The sequence below is a fragment of the Phasianus colchicus genome, chromosome Z, assembly GCF_987193195.1.
Source record: "Phasianus colchicus chromosome Z, bPhaCol1.hap1.1, whole genome shotgun sequence".
NCBI lineage: Eukaryota > Metazoa > Chordata > Aves > Galliformes > Phasianidae > Phasianus > Phasianus colchicus.
The window spans coordinates 69384925-69409258 of NC_143476.1; the positions used below are offsets into that span (position 1 = coordinate 69384925).

General features: G+C 36.9%; 1 protein-coding gene across 1 annotated transcript in view; it reads right to left on the reverse strand.

The window, feature by feature from the left end:
• The window catches only part of ARSB (arylsulfatase B), a 65067-nt gene that overhangs the window by 26145 nt on the left and 14588 nt on the right, over nucleotides 1-24334 (reverse strand). Inside the window, exon 5 of the mRNA XM_031610155.2 lies at nucleotides 7021-7264. Within this exon, the coding sequence (XP_031466015.2) occupies nucleotides 7021-7264 (244 nt within the window). The remainder of the gene's footprint in view (nucleotides 1-7020; nucleotides 7265-24334) is intronic.

Sequence of the window (24334 nt, forward strand, 5' to 3'; positions counted from 1 at the left end):
GTTCAAACAAGGAGAACAAAAATACTGTATTTCTATAGTTTCATGCATTGTATGAAGGGAACTATAACTTGGAACTAAACTATAACTTGGTAAAAAGCAATGCGACTACAAGAAGCATGTGCTTATCAACTTCAGTTTTTCATGTCCCATTTGTTCCCAACCATTAACTTTTCTTCTGGTTCTTCAATCAAAATTCAGCAGAGGAAGTGCAAAATGAACAGCTGTGGACACATGTGGTTTTCGGCTCTATTTACCACAAGAATTTAATATTAATCAATGTCATATTAATACAATTCCTAATTTAGACTACTGATCATCCTAAAATAATTTGTGTTAGAATTTCAGAATTTATATTTATTTGCTATATTTTCATATCATTATCTACATAAACATGCCATATATTGTTGAATAATTGTTTTCATAATTGTATTTACTCATAAATATCATATTAAGAAAAGGTCCTTTAAGAAACTATCAATTATCTGTAAACAAAGATCAAACAGCTTTGGGAATGGATCCAATACTGTTGTGACTTCTGAGATTATCTGTGTTGTTTCATGCAACCCCTTGAAAGGATGCTAAATCAATATTCCAAATTTTAAAACTTTTCCCCTTTCATTGCACATACATTAAGTAGTAGACTTAGGTAGAAAGTTCAACAAAAGAATCCTCAAAGAAAAAAAAAACCTCACAGAAGCATATGCAGCTACTTGTATTGTATTAAGCAAGAAAAAATACAGATGTAAAATGGTGATAGGTTATTAATTTTCCATTTTTCAAATGAGGCAGAATCTTAGCAAATTTCACTCATTAAGAGCTACCTCATCCTAGAAAAGCAACAAATTTGAACTTTCCATCAGCTGTCATCAAAAGGGCATTATTCCTTCATTGTTTACCACCCAATTGTCAAGCGACCTTTTGAGTTATGATCATGAAATTTAATATACTTGTTTCCCCTGATTATATGGGAATATCATGTGAAACTGACATTTATGCTGCAAGTCAGACAAACAGCAGCCTGACAATTCACAAAAAGAATCGTTTTTTCTCCCCTATGGACAAAGGCCCTCCATCTGGCACAAGTGCAAACATATCAGGTCAACTATTCCTTGGCAGTGCTAGTGAACATAGCATCCAGTAAGGGACACGATTAAAGTGATGAGGGAATGCACAGTTGTACCTCTTATTCCTCACATAATTTTAATGCTGAAGTAAACTGATCTAAGAAGATCAGTCCATAACAGAGAATGCTTGTTTAAAAGGGAATCCAGAGTAGATAGGAATTCTGCTGCTGTTGGAAGAAAGGTCAGCCCATGATTTAGCAGTACTCCAGGATCTTCCTGATGCTGTTTTAATGTCAGCAGGCGAAACATTTAGCTGTGTCTGGCTCAACAGAAGTTTCAATTTCTTCCAGGAATTTAATGGCCCCCTGCCATCAAGTATATATGCTTATCTTCTTCCACTTGGAAGAGCTATGCAGTGTACCTGTGCACAGGACCTGTGCACAGGACCACAAGGTCTCTGAAAAATCCATTTGGGATACAACACTAAAACAGAGTCTACAACAGTGGAGATGACCTGCTGTTTCACAGCTATTATGGTGGCATAATCAGCCCAAAAAGATGGAAATCAGAAGGCACCGAATCTGAAATACACAGTGGGTGTCATAGGACAGTCCAGGCAGGACTGACAATGTGCTCCATGATCTTCAAAGTGCTATGGGGCCTGCCATTACTGTGTTGCAAGAGAAAGGCTGTCTTTTTCTCTGACATGACTCAGGAAGTTTTAGCTTAGTCAGCATAGCGGACTAGTGGTCAGCATTGATGGTCTGTCCAGATTTCTGGAAATTCAGAAGGATCATTCTTTTCCTATCCCAAAAGCCAGTGCACATCACCTTGCCTGCTGAAGGCCAAGACTTGGAACTTTTTCCTTGATGGTGAATTCACATGTCACCATTCCATGAACTGCTGTTTTCACTCTAGCTAGTTGTGGTGACAGCATGTCTTGTCACCACAACATGCAAACCAGGAAAAATGTCACCTTCATCCTCATATTGGTTCACAATTATGACAAACTTGCATATGATGTTCCTTCTGTTCCTGCAAGTGCATTTGTAAGACCTATCTGGTGCCAATTTTGAGATATTCCAATGTTTCCACCACCACTTCCAATGCATCGAAGCCAGTATTCATCTCCATATACAGCTCGCTGATTGCAATCTGCTGATTCATATGGATGAGCTGATTGAGACACTTCATTTTGTGGTGTGACAGCTGTGAACAGCTGTCCAGAACATGGTTTGTCTTTCGTCTCAGTGTTACCACTGCTGAAACACACCACCCACCACCCCACTGCTTTCACATCCACTGTCTAAATGTCAGTGGGTGCCATTTTTTCTTCATGAATTAATTCAGTGACACACCTTTGATTCATACATACTTTCATGTCAGATGCCATTTTGCCAGGATGTTACTCAGCTGCCATCTGTTACGCAGCAGCAAAATGCAAACGTCAGGAAAGTTCAACCTCTACTGCCTTAATACCAGTATCTGCCCCTGATTTCACGGGCCAACATCATAAAATAGGAGGCATTAGTTTCAGAGCAGCCCTCATATGCAGTATTATATATACTGCATTTCTGTATATACACACACAAAACAAGTGATGCACAATGCAATTGCTCACCACTCACTGACTAATGCCAGTCACACAGAAGTAGCCATTCCCATGGCACACCCCACCTAGTTTTATTGGTGAGAAGAAAACCACAGGGCATGGAATATTCCTCTAACCAGACTGGGTCATCTATCCTGGCTGTACTTCCTCCCTTTTTGTGCATCCCCAGATTCTTTGCTGACAAGGTACCAAACGAAGCTGAGAAGTCCTCAGATCCATGTAAGCACTCCTCTGACTTCAGGCCAGCCCATGCTCTCCCAGGATTCCTGTGTTTACACTATATTCTCAGATACATGATGTGTGGTGGGGACCCTCCCTTAGAACATGCAGCCCAGCACAGGCAGTTGGGGTGCCAAGAGTTGTTCTTCAGTACCAACCACTTCTGAAGCATCTCAAACCCCTTCATATGCTGCCAACTGCTTTTCCAGTTGGAATGTAGCAGATCCTCTGCATCCCTGACTCCAAAACCCTAGGGCATCAACCTCAAGTCTCCTATGGTGTTTTCTGCCATAGGCTCCAGGTGAGACCATTCTCCCCAGCTGCAGTGTAAAGCACATTTTCTATATTTTAACCTGTCCAGACTGGCCAAAGGGCTACTGCATGAACTCTCTCGTTTAATTTGTTCAAAGGCTTGTTGTTGCTCAGGAGCTCATGTGGAAGTTTTCTTCCAGGTCACTTGATAGAGAGGGTTTATAATCAGACTGTAATCCAGAATATGCATTTTCCAGAAATCCACAATGCCTAAGAAAGCTTGTGTTTCCTATTTGCTAGTTGGTGGAGCCATAGCAGCTATTATATTGATCACATCCACGGGGATCTGACAATTCCCATTTTAGTCCTAAGGACCAGATCTCCTGTGCAGGTTCCTTGACCTTACTTTGCTTTTTAGCAAAACTGGCTTTCAGAAGGGCTGAGAGCATAGTCTCTCAAAAGCTTCCTCTGCTGTGTTGTCCCACACAATGATGTTATCAATGTACTACAAGTATTCAGAGCTTCCCCCTTTTCCAGTGCAGTCTGGATCAGCCCATGGAAAGTGGCAGGTTCCAAGAGCACTTTCCAAGTGAAAGCAAACTGTGGTGTAGCTGACCCTCTGCTGCCAAAACAACTGAGAAAAACACACTGGTGATATCAACTGTGGCGTATTACTTTGGTGTCTTTGATTCCAGTTTGTACTGAAATTCTAGCATGCTAGAGTGAATGTCTAGCATGTCTGGAACAGCAGCACTCAACAGTAGTGTAACTTCATTCAGGCCAAGATAGTCCACTGTTAACCTCCACTCTCCATTGGACTTCCACACTGGCTGTATGAGACTGCTGCTATATACTCTTACTGGAGCAGCCATTTACCTAAAGACCTGCCTTTAACATACCCATGCCTCTAGGATCAAAGTACATTTTCCATCCCATTTCCTCACATCCTCTCCATAGTCATGCAAGTAAGAACACAGGGGGGGATATGGTGTGTTCCCACTATGTCCCCTCTTAAGCAGAAGAGCACTTACTTCTAATAGTTGAGATGTTGGTCTATATGGGTGGGGGAGAAAACTCTTTTTCCTTCTTTAAGCTGCTGAACCAGTTTCCCCATAGCAGAGGTTCAGGCCCATAAAGAAGAGACTTTCTTCATATTAATGGAGTTGGCCAGCAAATTTATCCACCATTTTTCCCTCTCAATCTTTCCAACTCAGTGCTGCCAGAGAGTTAGCACACACTTCTGTAACATGGATCATATGCCCTTCACTTCATTTGGATCTTTGGATAACTGATCATAGCCCAGGTCAAGATAAATTGTCTTGAACATGGCTAATTCCCACAAGTACTAGATGCATCTTCTCCATGGTGATTCACCTGTGGAGATTACATACATCTTCCTTGAAGAGATACTTTTCCTTCACACACAGCAGGGGTTGCCTCCAGAAGGTGAGGGTTTGCCCCCCCTTTTCCAATTGCTTTGTCAACGCACCTTTCTCTAAAGACGGATCCCAGATGCTTGACTCCTCTGCTGTGGTTGATTTTCTGGTTCAAAAGCAAGGCCTGACATAAGGCTGGATCAAATTCAGAGGCATTTTCTTCCTCTTAAGGGTGCTGAATAGTGTTGACTACTGCTTGATAGGCACAGGAGATAATCCAGCATAGTGAAGAGAACTCTAATCTCTGGCATTATCAGAATCAGGGCATACCTTTTTAAAATGTATCAGTTTTTTAGAGTTTCACACATGTTCAGGGATGATACCTGAAACTATGAGAGACAATTGTGGCAGATACCTGACTATATCTCCCACACACTCTGCCACCCCTAACAACCCTGCCTCAGTCCAGATCTTTGGTTGATATTTTTAGGTAATAATTTAAACTTAGACAAAACTAGAGACATAGCAATCGGATCTTCCTAGCTAGAATATATAGAGAATATTCAGAATTAAAAAAATATTTTAAGTCATTCTGCAGTGAAGAGTGTACTTGTTAACAGTTTCCATGGTTAGATTCCTGAAATGCAAGAATGATGGCAGTTCTGAGTACAAACACCAGATTAAGTTCATGGTCCATGTAATTTGAGCATATGCAATATACAAATCGGCAAAACCATAAATAAACTTAAGCCAGACCCAGGGACAATAAACAGTAAGAAAAGAATTAAGAAAAACAACTTTGAAAGCAAAAAAGGAAACATTATGAATGAATAAATCAACACCGTGACTAGCAACTATCAATCTAATATAATGGTTATAAAAAATTCATGTGTTATCTCAACCTTTTGAGCCCCACATTGGGTGCCAAAAGGACTTTTGTGGTTTAACCCAGCAGACAACTCAGCCATTCAATCACCCCCACCCTTCTTTAATGGGAAAGGGAGAGAATATGAAAAAGGTAAAGCTTGTGGGTTGAGATAAATACAGTTTACTAGGAAAGAAAAAGAAGGGAAAGAAACATAATAATTCAGATAAAAATGTACATGCAAGTGATGCACAGCGCAATTGCTTACCAGTTCCTAACTGATGCTCAGCTAGTCACCAAGAAGTGGCAGCACCCAAGGCCAACTCCATCATTTTTACTACTCAGTTTATAGAATGAAATAGCCTTTTGGTTAGTTTAAGTCAGTTTCCTGGTCCCCTCCCAGATCCTTATGTGTCTCCAACCTCCTCTCTGGCAGGGCAGTGTGAGAAGTTGAGAATTTCCTGATGTAGTCTAATCATCTGTTACACAACAACTCAAACACTGGTGTGTTATCAACAGTGTTCTTTTCCTAAACTCAAAACACATCATCATACTAATCACTGAGAAGAAAATAATTCATTTTTCAGCCAAAACCAGGACAGGACTCTAGAGTTCATTTCAGTAGAATAGAACAGAACATTATAATACAAGAATAGCTTTGAAAGATGAAGGACTAACTGAATCTAAGTTTTAGCTGAAAATACCACAAGGGACATCACCAGAGTTCCTTTTGATAGTTTGTTCCAATGATTATTCACCTTTATCAGTTAATGCCTTTTCCATTTATTCTTTTACATTCAACTTATTCTGCTGAGCCCAGTGCACCAGTAACAAGCACATATTCAGATGTACCATTTTTATTATGATTCTCTTGAGGAAAAATCTATGGGATTTAACTCATTTTTCTTTTAATGCACAGAAGACTCCATTATCTGAAGTGATGGGGTCTGGGATGTCCCATTTAATACACACAGCATGAGAAGTACACAGAATCAGTCAGAGACCAGTAAAATGTATTAAGTATTCATGGTCTCAGTGCCAATCCAGCTGGAGCTAAGTTGCCTTCTCTACAGTCACCTAAGCACTGCACTTGCTTAAATCAGGTTCAACATCACAAACTCAGGAACTAACTCAGGTGTATCATTGCATCCAACCTCACAGGCTTTCTGAGACACTGGACAGTGTAATAGAGACTCATCCAAATTCATGTTCTATTAGTTTAATGTATGGTTAGATTTCCCACATGTCCAATTCCAGAAGCATACTGCAAAGATGCCCAGCTTGGCTCTGTAGAGGTAGGGCTGGGTCCATGTAATTTACTAACTTGTACTCCACACTGCACAAAACCAGTTCTGGAGGATAGAAAGTTCTTGAAAAAGTATACTATGTTTGTGCAGCATTGCGCATGCACTGATAAATTCAGCACACTTAAGTTAACACATTACAAAGGCCTCACATCTGAGGAAAGGATTAACCTGCAACTTTGATAATTTTCTCATGAGCAAGCACCTGTACCTTCCTTTCAACTAGGGAAACAAGTAACATTTTTTATTCAATTCAGCTCTGTTCTCAAGGTTGGATAAATTCTTCCCATACTAGAATTCTGACTCAGTGATTTGACATGCAGGTTACCTGATGGTTTTCCAAACATCAAAGCCATCCAAAGGCTTTGTGCCATTGGTATGTCCTCCAGCAAGATGCACCAGCGTTGGCAGCCAGTCAGAGATATGGATAAGTTCATGACTTTCTACACCTTTTTGCTTCAGTAAAGGACTTGCAACAAAGCCTACTCCTCTAACTCCTCCTTCCCAGAGAGTCCATTTTCTTCCTCTAAGCGGCCAGTTATTTCCACCTGCCATAGTCTGTCCTCCATTATCTGAAAAAAAGTAATTAAACAGAATCAATTCTAAGAAAGGAACAGAACAATCTTCCCTACAATCCATCCATTTGAACAATATATATATATATATATTTTCAATCTAGGCATGACATGGAAGTTCATAGAATGTACTGAATATATTCAGAGCATATTAAAAACTGAATTAATTCTTGCAGAAGTCTGAGAAATTACTACAATATAAAGTTCTTACTGGGCAAAAACAATACCATATTACAAGGTGATCATTTAGAAAGTAATGTTTAAAAACATCCTCTGACATTAGACAGCTAAAGTTTCTGGGATTGAGGACCTAATTTTAATTCCAACTACATTCATGACAACAGGAAGAGCTGCTATCAAAACCATCACTAGTATTCAGATTACACTATCATTCCATTTTCCAAAGGGGTTATATTTTAAATAGAAAACTGTTATTCCAGGACACCATACTCCCCATTCACAAATATTTTCATCAGTTTTTTGTAAGCTGCCAAAGTGGCTGATTTGTTACATCAAACAAAACGAATGGCTTCTCAGACAAAAGCAGAAAGCTTGAATTGAAACTACTTGAAGTAAATGAACAACTTGGAAATATGCTGAATCAATTTTGGTTGGTAAGACCATGCAAGATGGTTACAGAAAAAGCTTTTGATTACAGTAACATAAAAATACCTGAATTTCTATGAACATGAAATCAAAGATAGCTCATGCAACTTTTTAAACAGTCTTCTACATTAAGAAAAAAGACCTGAATTTCTAAAATTGTTGGATTAATGATTTGAGGTGACTGTAGTTACTATTGTATATTTTTTCTTGTTTATACCTGTTTTAATGATTTCAGAACAGTAACTGATGTCAATCTTTATAAGCATGATTTTTCTGTATTTTAGTATGCTTAAAATTACTTTCAAAGCAGTCATTGAACTAATCTTCATTAAAAATTCTCAAGTTTCTGTTTTAAGTAATTCCCAATTACAATGCTGAAATTTGAGGTAAGAAACAGGAAATTAATGTTCAGTTCACTACAGAAGGACTGTACTGTAACTGCCAAATGATCTCCCTTCAGTTTCACTAATTAAGGAGCAGTGTAAAACACAACTATGAATATTTTTCTACTGAAAGACCCTTTTTGTTCTACTCAGGAATAATCTAGTGTAGGATTTTCAAAGGTGGAAGCCTTAACTAAACACTTGAAAAAAACATGATCTGAAAAGTACAAACTGTTCTGTGGACCAATTAGCTTCCAGGAAGTCTGCATGAGTTAAAAAAAATAATCACAGAATCACAGAATCACAGAATTGCCAGGGTTGGAGGTGACCTCAAGGATCATGAAGCTCCAACCCCCTGCCATATCCAGGGCCACCAACCATTTTCAGTACAAAAATACAGGCAATCAAATACTATTTCTCATACAAAGATCTTGAGTACGGAGACCTAAGAATTCAAACAGTTGTCTGAGAAAAAATAAAAAGACATTGGTTCTACAGTTCCTCCTGAATACAGTGTGAATGCAGGAATTTCTGTCAGGAATACTTATGGGACAGAGTTCTCAGTAGCTTTTAACCTTTGGAGAATTACAGTGTAGATTAGATGTCTTTTACTGTTAGAAATTAGTTAAGATTTGATTTTACAATTTGTCCTATGTTTTTTCTTCAAATGACAAACTACTTACTTTCCGTATCAGTTTAACACTACTATTCAAGACTCCAGAAACTAACATATCAGCAAACAGCAAGGAATTAGAGAAGTAGAATGACCTTTAGAAGAATGAAGTGTATGTTTCCTGGATTACAGCCAGATCTTTACTATAGTTATTTTTTTTCTGAGACTTCACTATCTGTAGTTTAGTTAATACACTCAACACTGTTCCAGATTCATTATGCAATAAACTCCCTGAGACAAGGCTTCTATCCAACATAAATCTACAAGCAAGGACCTGTGTGCAATGCCGTATGTAGTATATGATTAAAAGAAATGGAAGGAGGGGAACAATATTTTCTTGTTTTGCTAACTTATCTGATATGTAAATGAAAAAAACCAACATATGGAACAAGTTTCATCCCACTCATTTTCAGATTGCTAATTTACAATTTCCTTCTCCCTAAGGAATTTATATTCAAGGATTGCTTTCTGTTTCAGTTCTTTACTGAATAAAGTTTTGAAGTATGGAAAATCACGGTTTCTGTTCTGATTCTTGAAATTTTCATTCTAGTGAATTGGAACGGAGTTGATGCCAGAATAAAATGGCAGTTTATACTTTTTTTGAAGGTTATACTCATGTATTTGTGAATGACTTGAAGTATTATCTGGGACTTCAAATATCAATAATAAATTAATGAGGAGGAAGTTTCATAACATTAAAAAATCACAATGGTGCCTATCTTGCTGAAATATTAAGGAATAAACAAGAACTCACTGTCTGAATGAGAGGCAGACTTGGGAGAAAGAAAGGCATGGAAAACCACTAGAGAACTGTAACTGATTTCTTGGAAGGTCTACTGTATGTATAGACAACAGGACATAAAGCAGACAGCTGCTGTGTACGCATGCACCTTTGTCCTAAGATAATACCTGTGGATGTTATCTCATAGTTCTTAAGTGAAAAATAGCCACTCTGTCTCAGGAATTCCTTCAGCTACATCTGCTGAAGACTTGAAAATTTTCACAAAATTTTCAGTGAGAGGGCACCAGTGGTGAGTTCTAACACCATTTCCAATTACATGCTGCCAGATACTGCTATAGTGAGAGGATACATATTCAGAGGGATCCTTTGTCTACGGGAATACAGCCATTCTCAAATTCTCCCAAACAAGCTAAGTCTTCATGCTATTTCTCGCTAAAACTTCATGTTATTTTAGCAAAGTATTTTGAATGCACTCCATAGTACATTTGGAAAATTCCAGAAGCTTAAAACACACACTTAACATCCACTTAGGTAAGAGATAAATAGGATCATAGTTGCTTCATGTTCTATGCCAACTTCATACCCAATTCTGAATCCACTTCAAAACAATACTCCCTCAATGATTTATCACCCATTTGTGCAACTGTTTCTCTGACTCATCCTAATACATTATCTCAGTAGACAGTCTCCAGAGCAAAGCTTTTATAATCAAGGTACCTACAGCTAGAGGCTCTGATTTATAACACTTCTTACAAAAACTTGAGCCTTGCTACTTCAGCTGAAAGCAGAAGCCCCACCCCTCAAGCATGATACTTCAGCGGTCTCTGTGCTGAAGACAAACATCAAGTACGATTTTCATTAAAAAAAATGGAAGAATAGTCTGGAAAAAGAAGTAAGCATATTTTTCCTACCAGTAAGAATAATTTTTGCAATTACTTCTGTAAAATTTAGACTTCAATAATACCCACAACATATCATGCGCTTTAGAAAAATTATAAAACCAACCAGCTCTTGTTCATAAAGAAAGGATGAAAGTGAAGAGAGTAAGTCTGTAATTAGAAATGATGGTACTTGGCATAAATATAACCTAGGTAATTTATTCAGCATTGTCTGTTTTCTCAAATGGAAGAATTATGCATCTGTAATAAGCTTTGCTGTTGCCTCGGTTTGCTCTGATAGATGTTTAGCTATGTCTGTCTTCTCTCAGCATGCTTATCAAACCCATCATTTTGTGCTATTTTAAGACAGGAGCACCTGAAATGTTCTTTATCGTTCTGACAGGATTTTCTTCTATAAGATGATATTTGAGGCATATGTAAGGTAAATAGCAAAATAAGGACTGAATAAACAGAAGTATTATCCCAGTAACTTTAAAAGTTTGGTTTGAGCAAAGTGCACACTTGAATTAACTTCATTTTTGTTGACTATAAAGAAATCAGTATAACATAGCAATAAAAAAAAACAATTACAGGCTTGCACTGACTTGGGAAGAGGTGTTATTCTTGCTATGTAAGAAAGTAAAAATTCTAATAAGAAAATTAAACATATCAACAGTTCTAAGTACTGAGGAGAGATCCTATAACTGTTAGATTTGAGGGAAGTGAGTATTGATAGGTAGAGTTGTCTTTGAAGGGCAGTAGATGTTTCTGAGAATCAGAAATTGGACAAAAATCTCTGGATATAAAAGTTAGATTCATCTCTGATATTATCATCCCCTGCCTATTCATGTCTTCTGAGAGTAGCATAATTGTGTTGTAATTTTGTGTTGGCCTTCAGAAACCAAAATATAAGAATCCTCTTCTAAAAGAACTGCCACACTGAGCAACTTCAGTGGAACTGATGCTAACAAAATTAGTAGATCTAAAATCCCTAAACCAATACAGCTTTCAGACTGTAAACAGCAGCGCGCTTTATGTCATGTTTTCCATATGAATGTATTTGTGGGAAACACATCCTTGATAAAATCCTGGATGAAATATTCTTTCCTTTAACAATACACAATACCCTATGTCCTCTGACGACTTTTAACGTACTGGAGAAATTTTGCCATACATTTTGATGATAACTTCTGCCGGTAAACAAAAAAACGTATATGTATATATAATTCTCCTAACTCTAGCAACTATTCGAGTATGCCTTCAAGAGCAAAATCATTTCACGTTAGACAGTTTTTACATTCTTTCAGTCTTGGTTCTGTTTACATTCAATCACTTTCTCTCCCCTTTTAAAGTCAGTACAACGTTGTCCACACTGAAACACTTCAAGGTCTAAACTGAAACAACAGAAATAGCATTTTCCTACCACAACATTCTGGATGAAATTCAAATAATATAAACTATATTCCAAAAAATATTCATATAACAGGATGTTTGTCTTTCAAAATATTGTGGGTTTTGGTAAAGGTAATAATTTTTTTTTAATAAAAACCTTTCAACATAAGCACAACAAACCTTGTGCGTCTTTTCTATACCTTTAAAAATGAAGGACAATGTTTTTTCCCTCACAAACATCTGGTTCTTTAATTAATATTCACTATCATATAAATGAGAAAGAATTTTGTTTGCTATATCTGCTGATCTGTAAACTGTCAAAGATGTTTTACAGGAGTTCTTAAAGGAATCAATAAACAAAAGTAAACAGATATGCCATTCTGTGTCTCCCTAACTCTTCTCTGAGGAGTTGCCAGCTGCCTAACAGTCTGATGAGTGCACTGTATCTATGCAGTGGCGTGGGACACATGCAAGTAGTAAACAGTTTAATGAATACAGCTTCTTTGAAGAACAGTTTGATAATAAAGAACAGGAATGAAGCAATTCTGAGAGCAACAAGTAATGAAGCATGTATAAATTCCAACTTGACAAACTTCAGTTTGACAAACTTTTTAACTGAATGACATTGCAACAGAAGCAGCAGCCTACTTCATATAATAAAGACAAACCACATAGGCAACAGATAGTAAAAACTACAGGAAAATCTTCCTGGCAATTCCACTGCAGCAATCTACTTTTTTCTCTAAAAGCTAGAAGGCTAGATCTTGTTTCTACTATAGCAAAGTAACTTACTCTTTTTTCTTTTTTTTTTTTTTTTTTTTTTTTTAATTAGAGCACCCTTTTCTGTCTCATGATTGTATTCTTCTTATGACCACAACAAAGTTAAGCCTCACCTCACAGTCCCCTTGACATGCCTGGCAAACTGCTCTAGATGAGCTCATTGCAGAAGGTTTCCTGAGAATTCCCCACAGATCCATCCAGGACTGTATTAGATGCTGTTATTAAGCAGTTTTAATTCCAGTATTTCTTTTCAAGATTTTCTGTTTTCTTACTCCAGGTAAGGAGCTACTCACAAGCCTCCTTACAGAAAGCATCTTTAATTTCTATACCTTCTAAACCTTTCATTCTCATAAAACGATAAAATCAGAGGCATTAAATTTGTAATATATATTATACAACCTTGCAATGGCAGAACTATAATGCTAAGTTTGTGTGTTAGTAACCCTAATTATTATAATAAGTTTAACAACTGTTTTTGGCATTTATGAAATAAAAAATGCTTCAAAAATGTGGAACAAAAAAAAAATTACAGCATATAATGAAGTATTTCCTTTAAGAAAAATAACAGTCTTCACAGACTCCTCTCCTCTCCTTTCCCATCCCTCTCTCCCCACCCCCCCAAAAAAACAACCCAAGCCAAACAAATAAACAATAACAACAAACAACAACCCGCTTTCAGTGCAACAGTTCACTATTCTCGACATTTAGATATCTCAGTGGAACAAAGTCTGCATAATTAAATTTTAGCTATAAGCAACAAAAGAATAAAACAGTTTATATCTGAAAGCATCAACAAGCATCATATTTCATCGTAAGAATGTTAAATTTAAATACACAAATCCACTTAGACACCTACATTCGTTTTCTAAAGTAGCCATCCAAAAGTTTAACAGATCTGTATGTGTATATATTCATATATAAACAAAGCAAGAAATAACCAACTAACATTTAAATGAAGCATTCCATAAGGAGTTGATAAAAAAGTAAAAAAAATCAAGTGATGTGTGCGAAGAAATTTTTTGACTATGAAGCCACTTCATTATCCTATTCAGAACCCAGCAAAGGAAAAACATTTTAAGTATTATATATAAAAGTGCAAAGCAAGAGAAAATTTAAGCACTGAGGATACAATAAATGCAAATAGTTATCATGTATCTATTCACCTCCAACTGTTTATCATGTACAGATGCCACTACAGTCCGTAAAGAGCAGATTCAGACTAACAATCCTGACTCTGTGCAAAAGATACCTTATTTCCTGAAAAAAGTTACAAAATATTTGCCAAAAACTCTTGCTGTACCAACAATACTTTTCAAAGTCAGTATTTCCATGCTGCAGCTTTTTTTCTATTTTTCACCTGTGCTTAACCTCCTATATTTTTCAACTCCTGAATTTTTCTGAAGCTGTAAGAGAAAACTCCATGCTCCAAAATTTCTCCTCATGGGCCCCTGCAGTAAGCTGATCTAGCACACATCTGTCTGACACATAAACCATGCTAAGCTCTGTTTGAAAGGGTTGTCTAAAGCCATGCAGTATTTTAAAAGCGAGAACAGACATGACAAAAAAACAAAAACAAAAACAAAACAAAACCCTAAACAATAATTGTTTAATTTAAAATGCAGATCTGGACACTTCAAAATACTTAATCAAATTGAAGCATCATCGAAATAATGGGAAAAAGGATTATTTCAAGCTCCTTATACTCCTGCAGCTAAATGCTACTGTATATACTCTAGCATGAAACATTCACAAAATGTTTGAAGTGCAAATATGGTCAATAATTAAGGTACTTATTCCAATTTCTTGCTTTTGAGTAACTGATTAAACACTTTGTCAAGATGAGAGGAGAAGCAAAGCTACTTCTTTGCTAAAGGGAACAACGGAGTCCCTTCCGTATGCTCCCTCTTTTCACGTAAAATCAGGGTTATACATTTAATTTAGAAGACTGTTAAAATTCTCATTTCATTTTAAAGTACACTCCCTTCTTCTCTACCAGCAGAAGAGGTAGGTGTGGTAGACAGGCACTCCTCCATAAGCAGAGGAGTGGATAGGACTGATAAATGACTGTGAATATGGTAGGAAGCACCAAACTTCAAGCGTAAAGCTTGTAAGAGCCAGAAACTGTCCAATAGTTGGCAGTGTCTAGGTGTTTTCATTCAGTAAAAGCATTTGGAATTTTATTTTGAATATATTTTGGGTTGCTTCCTCTGCTTCTGGAAGCAGTGTGAATTCACTTAGAACAAGTGTAGTGCTGTTACAAAAATTAAAAAAAAAAAAAAAAAAAAAAAAAAAAGGATCTAATTAGGACACTTTTATAGCAACTTTTTGAGGAAAAAAGCAGGAAGTCAGGCAACTGTTCCTGTACTTACAGTCTATATAAGCACCAATCAGCCAAAACTAACGTATCTGTATTTCCAAACATATGGAAAATGCCTGACCTGAGGCCTGCTATTTTGTGCTCAAGTTGCAGCTGTAAGGTAAGAGAACAGGAACAAATTCTAACATGTGAGAACATGATCCAGCCTAAAACTAGCTTTGTATCTATCGCTGATCAGTTCTATACAACACATTTCCCTGAATTCAGATGCAGCTAAAGTTCTAAGATGTGCGTGGACTGCAGAGAAGGCTACAAACATTAGAGAATCATTGGTTCAGGAAGAATATTTTGACCTAACACTTTTTTTTTTTTCCTTTAAACTATAACTTCCAGGCTTGTGAAGCTGCCAAACTTTAGAATTACATGCAAACAGGAGAGACAAATGATCCAATTTACATGCATTAAAGCCTCATGCTTATGTCTAGAATCTGCATCTTCCATCATAATATCCTGTGCCGCCTTTTCCTCTGTGTTTATTTGAGGAGGACTGTTAGGATTGCACTTTGTCACTTACCTTACCCAAAATAAACAGAGCAATCTGGAGCTAATTTAAGTGGTTTAGCATATCAGGATACAGCTGGGAAAGATTTTAAGAGAAAGGCTCCAGATGAACAATAGCAGTGTGCAGCCGAGCAGCAGCGAGCACAGGAAGGCTGTGCAGACAGGCTGGCAGACAGCTGTCAGCCATTCCAATAACAATTCCTGCAGTCAGTGTTAACTAGTCAGCATTGAAACTCTCCAGCCAGCTCAGGAACAGCCACAAACAAAACAGAGAATTAAAAAGTTCACTTGAAATGACAGAAGTGTCAGGGCCACAATTTAGTGTCATGAGCATTTCAGTTGTTCTTTGCTCATCTAGCAACAGCACAACTCCTGTATGTCTATGATTTTTATAGCTCATCTGCAGGGCCCCAGATGTCTTTTTTTTTTTTCCCCCAGTTAATATTAAGTGGGCATATGCACTGCCTTAACAATATGAGTTGATTCAGGCAATTGGACGAATTTATACATCTGTTTTTCACATCACTTTTCCTTGAGAGGAGTGACTTGAGCTCTTACCCACTTGGGGCCCTATCTATACCCCGGAAATCCTGGCACAGTTCATAATCAGAAAGAAGCACACATCTAGTGGCATAAAACATTAAAACGAAACAGAACTCTTTCATTATTACTAGCAATACTGGACATTCAAAAAAGAGTTGCAAGTACCTTAACAAATGTATCTTTCCTAAGCCAATTCTCAAAAAAAGCATATAAACCACAAAAATTGAAATTCCACCTGACAATTCTCCCAGCCAAATAAATGAAAAAAAGTAGAAAGAAAAATCTTTGTAATACTAGTCCTAAACTTCAAGGTGGTTAATTACTTTGCAGTCTGCTGTAATCATTCTGTCTACCGTAGTCTATTTCATTTTCCTCAAGATGACAATGAAATGAAACAGATAAGTTTATTAAGTATACACTGACAAGATGGAAAATGCATCAGTCTTGCACCGATACATTCACCACTGTCCAAGTCTATGACCGCCCTAAAGCTAACTCAGCTTTTCCAAATGGAATCAAGTTTATAGAGGAGAAAGGGATTATATGATAAGATAATATGGCAGCAAAGAAACGCAGATAATGAAGAGAAAATGAAGTCTAAATTAAAAGTGTTCTGTCCCTTCAATGATCTAAGTAGCATTTTAAATCAGTTTCCATAAATTTAAGATTTTCAGCACTGCATGTCTTTAGGATGGGGAAACAGCAGAGAACAGTCTTGCTGAATTAATATTTCAACATCATTTTTTACTTGATATTTACTCTTTTAACTTCTGATCAGACAGCTGGAGCACCTGCCCTACAAACACAGGTTGACAGAGTTGGGCTTGTTCAGTCTGGAGAAGGGAAGGCTGCAAGGGGATCTCATTTCAGCCTTCCAGTATTTAAAATGAGATTATAAACAGGAGGAGAATCAACTTTTTACAAGAGTAGACAGTGACAGAACAAGGGGGAATGGTTTTAAGCTCAAGGAGGGAAGGTTTAGATTATATGTCAGGGGGAAATTCTTTACAGAGGGAGTGGTGAGGTGCTGGAACAGGTTGACTGGAGAGGCTGTGATGCTCTGTCCTTAGATGTGTTCAAGACCAGGTTGGACGGGGCCCTGGGAAATTTGATCCTGTACCAGATCTGGAGGTTGCTGGCCCTGCCTGTGGCACATGGAGTCAGAACTTAACGATACTTGGTTGACTGCAACCCGAGCCATTCTACGATTCTATGCTGACATGAAAAATGCCTGAGTAATATATTGCCAAATCTAAGAAAGAAGACATTAAGCTGGCTATAACTGAACACATTTCCTTGAAATAATAATAATAAAAATACTAGGTTGTTTTCCAGAAGTACAGGTAATGTTCTTCTTCTTAATGTTGCCTCAATAATGCAACTTTCAAAGGGGCAATAAGAAGAAGTCCTTAAATTTGTTGTTTAACAGAGATTATTTTATTCAAAATTTATGACTTCCTTTCCCAATCGCATGCCAAAATAATCCCTTTTCTAATTGATCTCATTATCTTAATCACTGCAGTATACCTTCGAGACACCATGGCAGTTCAGTAAGGTCACCAGCAATTTCCTCTTGGAAAGATTCAACCTTTCTCCAACATCATCATCCTTATCCTTGAACTTTCTGACACTTTTGATCATGTTTCCTGAATCCTGAAGTCATGAAATCTCTCCTCTTGCAACGCTCTGCCATTTCTGACCATTTCTCAAATACATATTCTCAGCAATTTCAAGAGGTAGCTGTCCATACTCACATAGAAAAAACTTAGACTTCAAGGTAACACTCAAGTTGCATATCTTGCTCTTAGTAGGCATTGTAGTTGATGTTTTCATGCCTGTATGTAATTAATGATCATTCCTTAGAAATTTTACCCTAGAAAATTTATCCTTTTCAGGTCAACTAGTTTCCAGTTCCATTGCTGATAGTGGTTAAGAAGAAAAATTCATGAAGCACTGACAAGTTCCTTGGCTCAATTTCACCATAAACAGAGCTTTAGCCTTGGACTGCCCAGTGTGTCCCGGTACAGGCATACTTAAAAGAGGATGATAGCACCCTGTGATTTGAGCTCACCAAGCACCACACTTAAAATTGAAGATCTGTCTTCCTTGTAAACACTTCTGCTGTTCTGATCTACCACTACCCAACCCATATATGTGAGCTGAGAACTCCTGTCTTTTCTTTACCTTCAATTTGACAAGGACAAGTTAGTAATTCTTCAAAAATCCAACTTGAAGTCTTTCTCAGCATTATAGAATAACTGACCCACTAAATTACTGAAGGTCTTCAGGTCCTTGTTCAGCAAGGAGCCCCCTTCTCATTTGCCGTTAGTTGCAGTAAGATGTCCTCTTTTGGTTCTGACCAAATTAATTTAAAGAGTTAAGCTCTCAGATTGTGCAAGAGCCAAAAGTCTTTCAACAAACGCTGGTACAACTGCATGTGAGCTTATTCTCAACCTAATTCTGTCAAAATTATCTTGATTAATAAACCAAACTCATTATAACTACTAAGAATGTTCAAACTACTCAAGGTCACTTGAAGAGAATCACAGGAAGCCACACATAGCCCCTGTATGCAGCTGAGCAACCTCAGGGGCAATCACCTGTGAAGAGAAGTACAGAGGGCAGAAAAACACCTGTGGGCAGAAAAAAACATTGATAGAAAAAAGCCCCTGACTTCACAGTTCCACACATCAGCATCAGTGTCCACACAGACATTTTTGAGACAAGCATTTTCTTTTTTTCTTCTCTTCATTGTGTTTTTCTTTCTGTTGTCTCTATCCTGTAACTGCAGCTGTTGACTAGCAGTAGTTAACACCACCTAGTCAATGTGAATCTCTTGTGGTCAGCAATCTGTAATTATTAAGCTCTCTTAAACATAGGTTTGCTTTTTCAGTCAACCAGAAGCACTAGTATAAAACCTGAAGGCAGATTTACACAGCATAACATGAAGTAATTTCAAGAAGAAAGATATGATTTTGTGTATTTGAAACCTCAGCTTTCCACATACAACTTTCAGAGAACAATAACGGAAGCAACTTTTTTTTCTTTTTTTTCTTCATGTGAACAGTAATAAAAGAATGCAATTGTAAGAATTTGGATGTGACAGAAAAGCATCATTCTTAAGATCCACTGATAACAAATGCTTATTTGATTTCAAAATGATTTCAATGGTGTTGTAGCGCAAACAAAAGCAGACTGAATAATTATTAGAACTACCATAAAATTTTGCAGATGTCAATATATTTCAACTCGTTCACTGCCAATTTATTAAAATATTCCCTTGCAACTTATTAGAAGCAGTGCAGTAATCTGATACTTGCAGTACTCTGTGTATGATCAGTAATAATCTTTTGCATAGCTTAAATATGTAGATTGCATCTAATATAAGAGGTTTATAAGGAAAAGCACATACTGCAGTTGCTTCATTATTACTTTTGCTTGAAGCCATTTGCTGTAAAACAAGTGAAATTGCTGCTCCTGCTTCTTCTCAACTAAGTTCAAGCAACTCTAGAATGTTAATGAGAATTCAGGGTCAGTTCACTTCTGTGTACACAAAGCACTGGCTATATATATTAACATGAGAAAATGCAATTAGAGGTCACATCTCAAAACAAGCACAGGCAACATTTTACATGGCTGCAGTGCTGAAAGTTCATATAGTAAGTGTGGGAGTTTCTTCCTGCTTAAAGAGGGATTTCAAGATGAAGAAATACTATAATACTACTAAGAGACATATTCCAGTCATATGAGACATATGAAGACGCCCAAAGATGCATAAAGTTGCAAATAGTATGAAGAACATTAGTAGGAATGTATATCAAAAGCAGAACAAAGATTAAGATTGAGCTGAAAAAAAAATGAGATACAAAGAAAAGTCCTCATGAAAGAAGGGAAAAATGAGCTTATTACTTCAAACTTTAGTGTGAAGAGCTAAGAACATACAACAGACATGGCAGTAAGCAGTCTCCAAGCCAGTTTTACATCAGATGTTTACCCTGTCTGTTACATGTATCCATGGCCAAATCTTAAAACCCAGGACTAATGTACAGAGGTACTTCAAAACTCTCTCTGAGTTCAACTTTATTAGCAATGAAGAAGGACAGATACTTTCCATGTGCTAGCCTTCACTATCACAGATTTTATTTCCCAACATTAAACATGACCCTTATGTTTCCAACTCTGTTTCATTAAAAGCAAGCAAGCAAGCAAGCAAACAAACAAACAGAAAAAAAACATTCTCTTCTGCATGCACACTAGATGAACAACAGTATGATCTATCCACATAACTTCTTGCGATAATCTGTTTTCATCTGTCTAAATCCTATAGATTGCCAGGAGATGCCAGGAGCACTGTTTTTCATTCAGCAATTGTTTAATTGATCTACTTTTGCTTACCTTTCTTCCATGAAAATAGACACTATAAGATTTCCTTAGTGTTTTATAGGGTTTTTTTCTGTATAACCTTTGAGTCCACTTAGGCTTCATCTCTATCCTACAGTTGGGAGGGTTAATGTTCTGCTTTTGACACTCATCTTTCATCATTTCACAGTCACAAAAATTTTGTTTCCTTATACCAGATTATTTCATCATGGTCCAAATTGACCTCCTCATCTGTGCTACAACATCCTCTCTGCACCTGTTCTCTGCACAGCTGCTATATTCACTGCCATCCTGTCAATAATCCAGATGAGTATCAAGAGTGATGTCTTTAGTCTCTGCTGCTTCTGCTTGAGCATCCAGGTATCTTCTAAGGCTGGCTTTCACCAGCATTTTGAAGAGGTGATAGAAAGAGTGAGTCAGTGAGTGGGGAGTGTGTTTCTTACCTTATTTTTTCTCTTATTTTATCATCCTTAGGAACTCCTACTATTACTTAGTTTCTTTTATTGTTCTTCACTTCAGGGTGTATTCACTAGATCACATTATCATAAATATATCCATGGTCTCTTTTCCAGCTCATAAAATTAAAGCTCATCTTTCCTTCTGCACATTAATGTTTTTTTGCTATCTATATCCAATTTTTTTCATTAGTTTTAAGACAGAGGACTTAAAAGCAACAGCTTTTCTTCCACAGCCTACTGTGCACTTTACCTATGCAATGATTCTTGTTCTTGCTCCCAGCCTGCAAAAGCCACAGTCTTAAATTATGAAAATTACTTATTCTAGGCAATCAAAGACACAAAACAGAATAGAGATTTGCACACTTTAAATTTTTTTATCCTATCTTGCTAGATAAACACAATAATTTATTTCACAGTACATATTTTTTTGCAGGACAGAAGTCATAGCTTTACTGTATTACCAGAATCAAACTTTCTCTTCCACCCAATTGAGTAATCAATCTGAAATGTCATTCAGATGAAACCACGTAGTCCAGAAAAAAAAATTTCCAGCAGCAACAAGTGCTTCAAAGAAAAGTGCAAATTCTCGCACTCACCAAGGGGAGATTCTTTACAAAGTCCCCTAAAAAAGCAATTTGTATTTCATGGCACCAAAAGCTTAATTCCTTCTAAACATCTATTAGAGAAATGGATGATGAAGAAAATTGAAAGGAAAGGGCACAGAACTACAACACTAAACTTTTTATCCATTTTTGAAGTCAATTCTAGCTGATATGATATCTGATTACAGAACAGGAGTGATTTGAAAAAACTACTATATTTCCTACATAAGTCCTACTACTACATAAGTCCTTTATTTTTTTTTAACTTGAAATCTGTAAAATGTACAAATTCCCAGGCATTCAACCTCTCTATATTCAAATGTTCTAAGTAAATTCTGCTGGTTATACTTACTTATGGATTAAAGCAGAGAGAAAAAAATCTTACTGCTTTAACACATGCTAAAGTAAAATCTTCCCCAGATATAGATCTATTATGTTAAATACACAGAAATAACATTGAATCATAGAATCCCTAGAGATGGAAGGGACCTTTAAAGGTCATCTAGACCAAATCCCCTACAATGAACAGGGACAAAATAGAATGATGGAAAGTGAAAAAAAATATAAAAGACAGTTGCACTGACCTTTCATATGGAACCTCTATTTTTTTTTTTCTGTAGTTTAGCTTTCACACATTTATTTGAAGTGTACTTTAATTCTGAAACATTCAAAAGCAGATGTACTAGCCAAGCCATAGCATGCTTGTGAACATGAAGGTGTGGAAAAAAAAAAAGAAAATGCAAACAAAGAACACAGATTCAGAACAACTCAGCATGGATTTGAGCTTTTTTTTTTTTTTTTTTTTTTTTCCTGGTAATACTAGGGCCATCTTATAACATCTGCAGCTTCTTCCAAATGTTTAACGCAGACTAGACAATACTGTATGCTGCTTCAGTAAATCAGTGATCAATTTTCCTTTAGTTCCTATATTGGTGCACAAAAGCAAGAGCTTGCTGCAGTCCAACATAATAAAATAGGTGGCACTACTTTCAGAGCAGTCCCCATAAATAGAAGGCATTACATTTGGAGTGACCTACATAGGTAAGAGACTAGTTGATTTGAAAAAGGCATACATTTGGTTATATTTTAATATTTCATATCTTTAATAGTATCTGATGATTTAATAGTACCTGATGTATTTGTAAATTCATAGCCATACTATAAAACAGCTTAGAGGACAAGGAATACTTAAGGTTATGAAAAGTCATGAGAAAAAATGAAAAGGCTTATTCACCCAATTTTTTGCCAAGATACAGTCCCTACACAAAGTGAAAGACACTTCACCATTTGCTTACCCAAAACAGGCAGAACAATCAGAGACTGCCATATTCACCAGATCTTACAGACTGCACTCCTTCCATCTCTCAAGTTTCTAATGCATTTCCACTGTGCAAAAAGTAAGCACGAGGAAAGCTTGAAAAGGAATACAAACTGGCACATTTTGAAGGCCTTTTTTCCTTTTCTTCTTGTGCTTCTGCCTTAGGAGACTTTAAAATGAATCATAAACAGCAAGAACAGACTTGTCTTCTAATCCTGCATCTCAAAAATCTAATGTGATCCTACCATTTTGCTGCCATCAGGAAGCACAATCATCTTAACAGAGCATGAACTACATGACAAAGTGGACTGGGGACACATCATTAACTATCCAAAACAACTACCACATAGGATTACTGAAGTTGTTGCTTTGCCATCTCTTTTGTTTAATTCTATATCTTTTGCAATATTGAATTGTTGTTTTTTCTATCTGACATTATTGTATTCTAAAAGTCAAATGCAACTCAACCTTGAATACAAGAGACTATTCAGGCTCTTTTAATCCACAACAATTAGATATTAATGAAAGCAACCAGTATATAAAAAAATGGCAGGAATAATATGGCATATCTAATTCATCCACAGTTTGGTTCTGTAAGCATTTGTTATAACCTCTATATCGAGTGCTTCTCTGTAGGACTGGGGCTTTATGTGCAGTCATGCTCTTATACCTAATCACTACCATATGGAGGCCAGTGTAAGGGTCCATCCACAATGAAGCAGAACTGGAAAGTCTATTAAAAGTTAACTGTGAAGTTATTTTATACCTAGCTTATAAACTTTAAAAAGCCAGGCTAACAATGGTAATCTCAATACCACTGAAAACAGAGTGTGTCATTGGAGTGCTTCGCACTACACACAATGTTTCTACAAAGCAACTTTCTGAAGTTTGCAAATATTTTAAAAATAAGTAAAATGAGTAACATACAGTGTGCACACAAGTTTAGACAAAGATAAACAAAACACAGACACTAAGATAAAAGCAAAGGATGGAAAAAAGTCAACTTCCCCATAACTTTCTTGCTTCTGTCCATTTGTGTACAGAATTACTGTACACAAATTTTGGACACAAATTCCATCAGCCACCAGTATCAAGAATATAAGCAGACACTTTGTTGTTGTTGGGTTTTGGTCTGTTGTTTTTTTTTCCTTTTTTTTTTCTTCCCAGTTCTGAGGGTGAATTCTGTATAGGCAAAGGGGAATTAAATAGCATTTACTAGTGCCAGACACTTGTCTAGAGCAAGCACTAGACAGCTTCAATGCATAGCTCTGTGAATGCATATTATTTTTGACCTCCCACATTCTTACTGAAAGTCCAGGTCACAGAACAGGACTTCAGAGCCTTCCCTTTATATGACTGAAGCTCATGATTGTGACTCAGAGTTAAACAGAGAGGCCTGTCAATAGCAGTGGTAAAAGATCACATTTGGAGAGA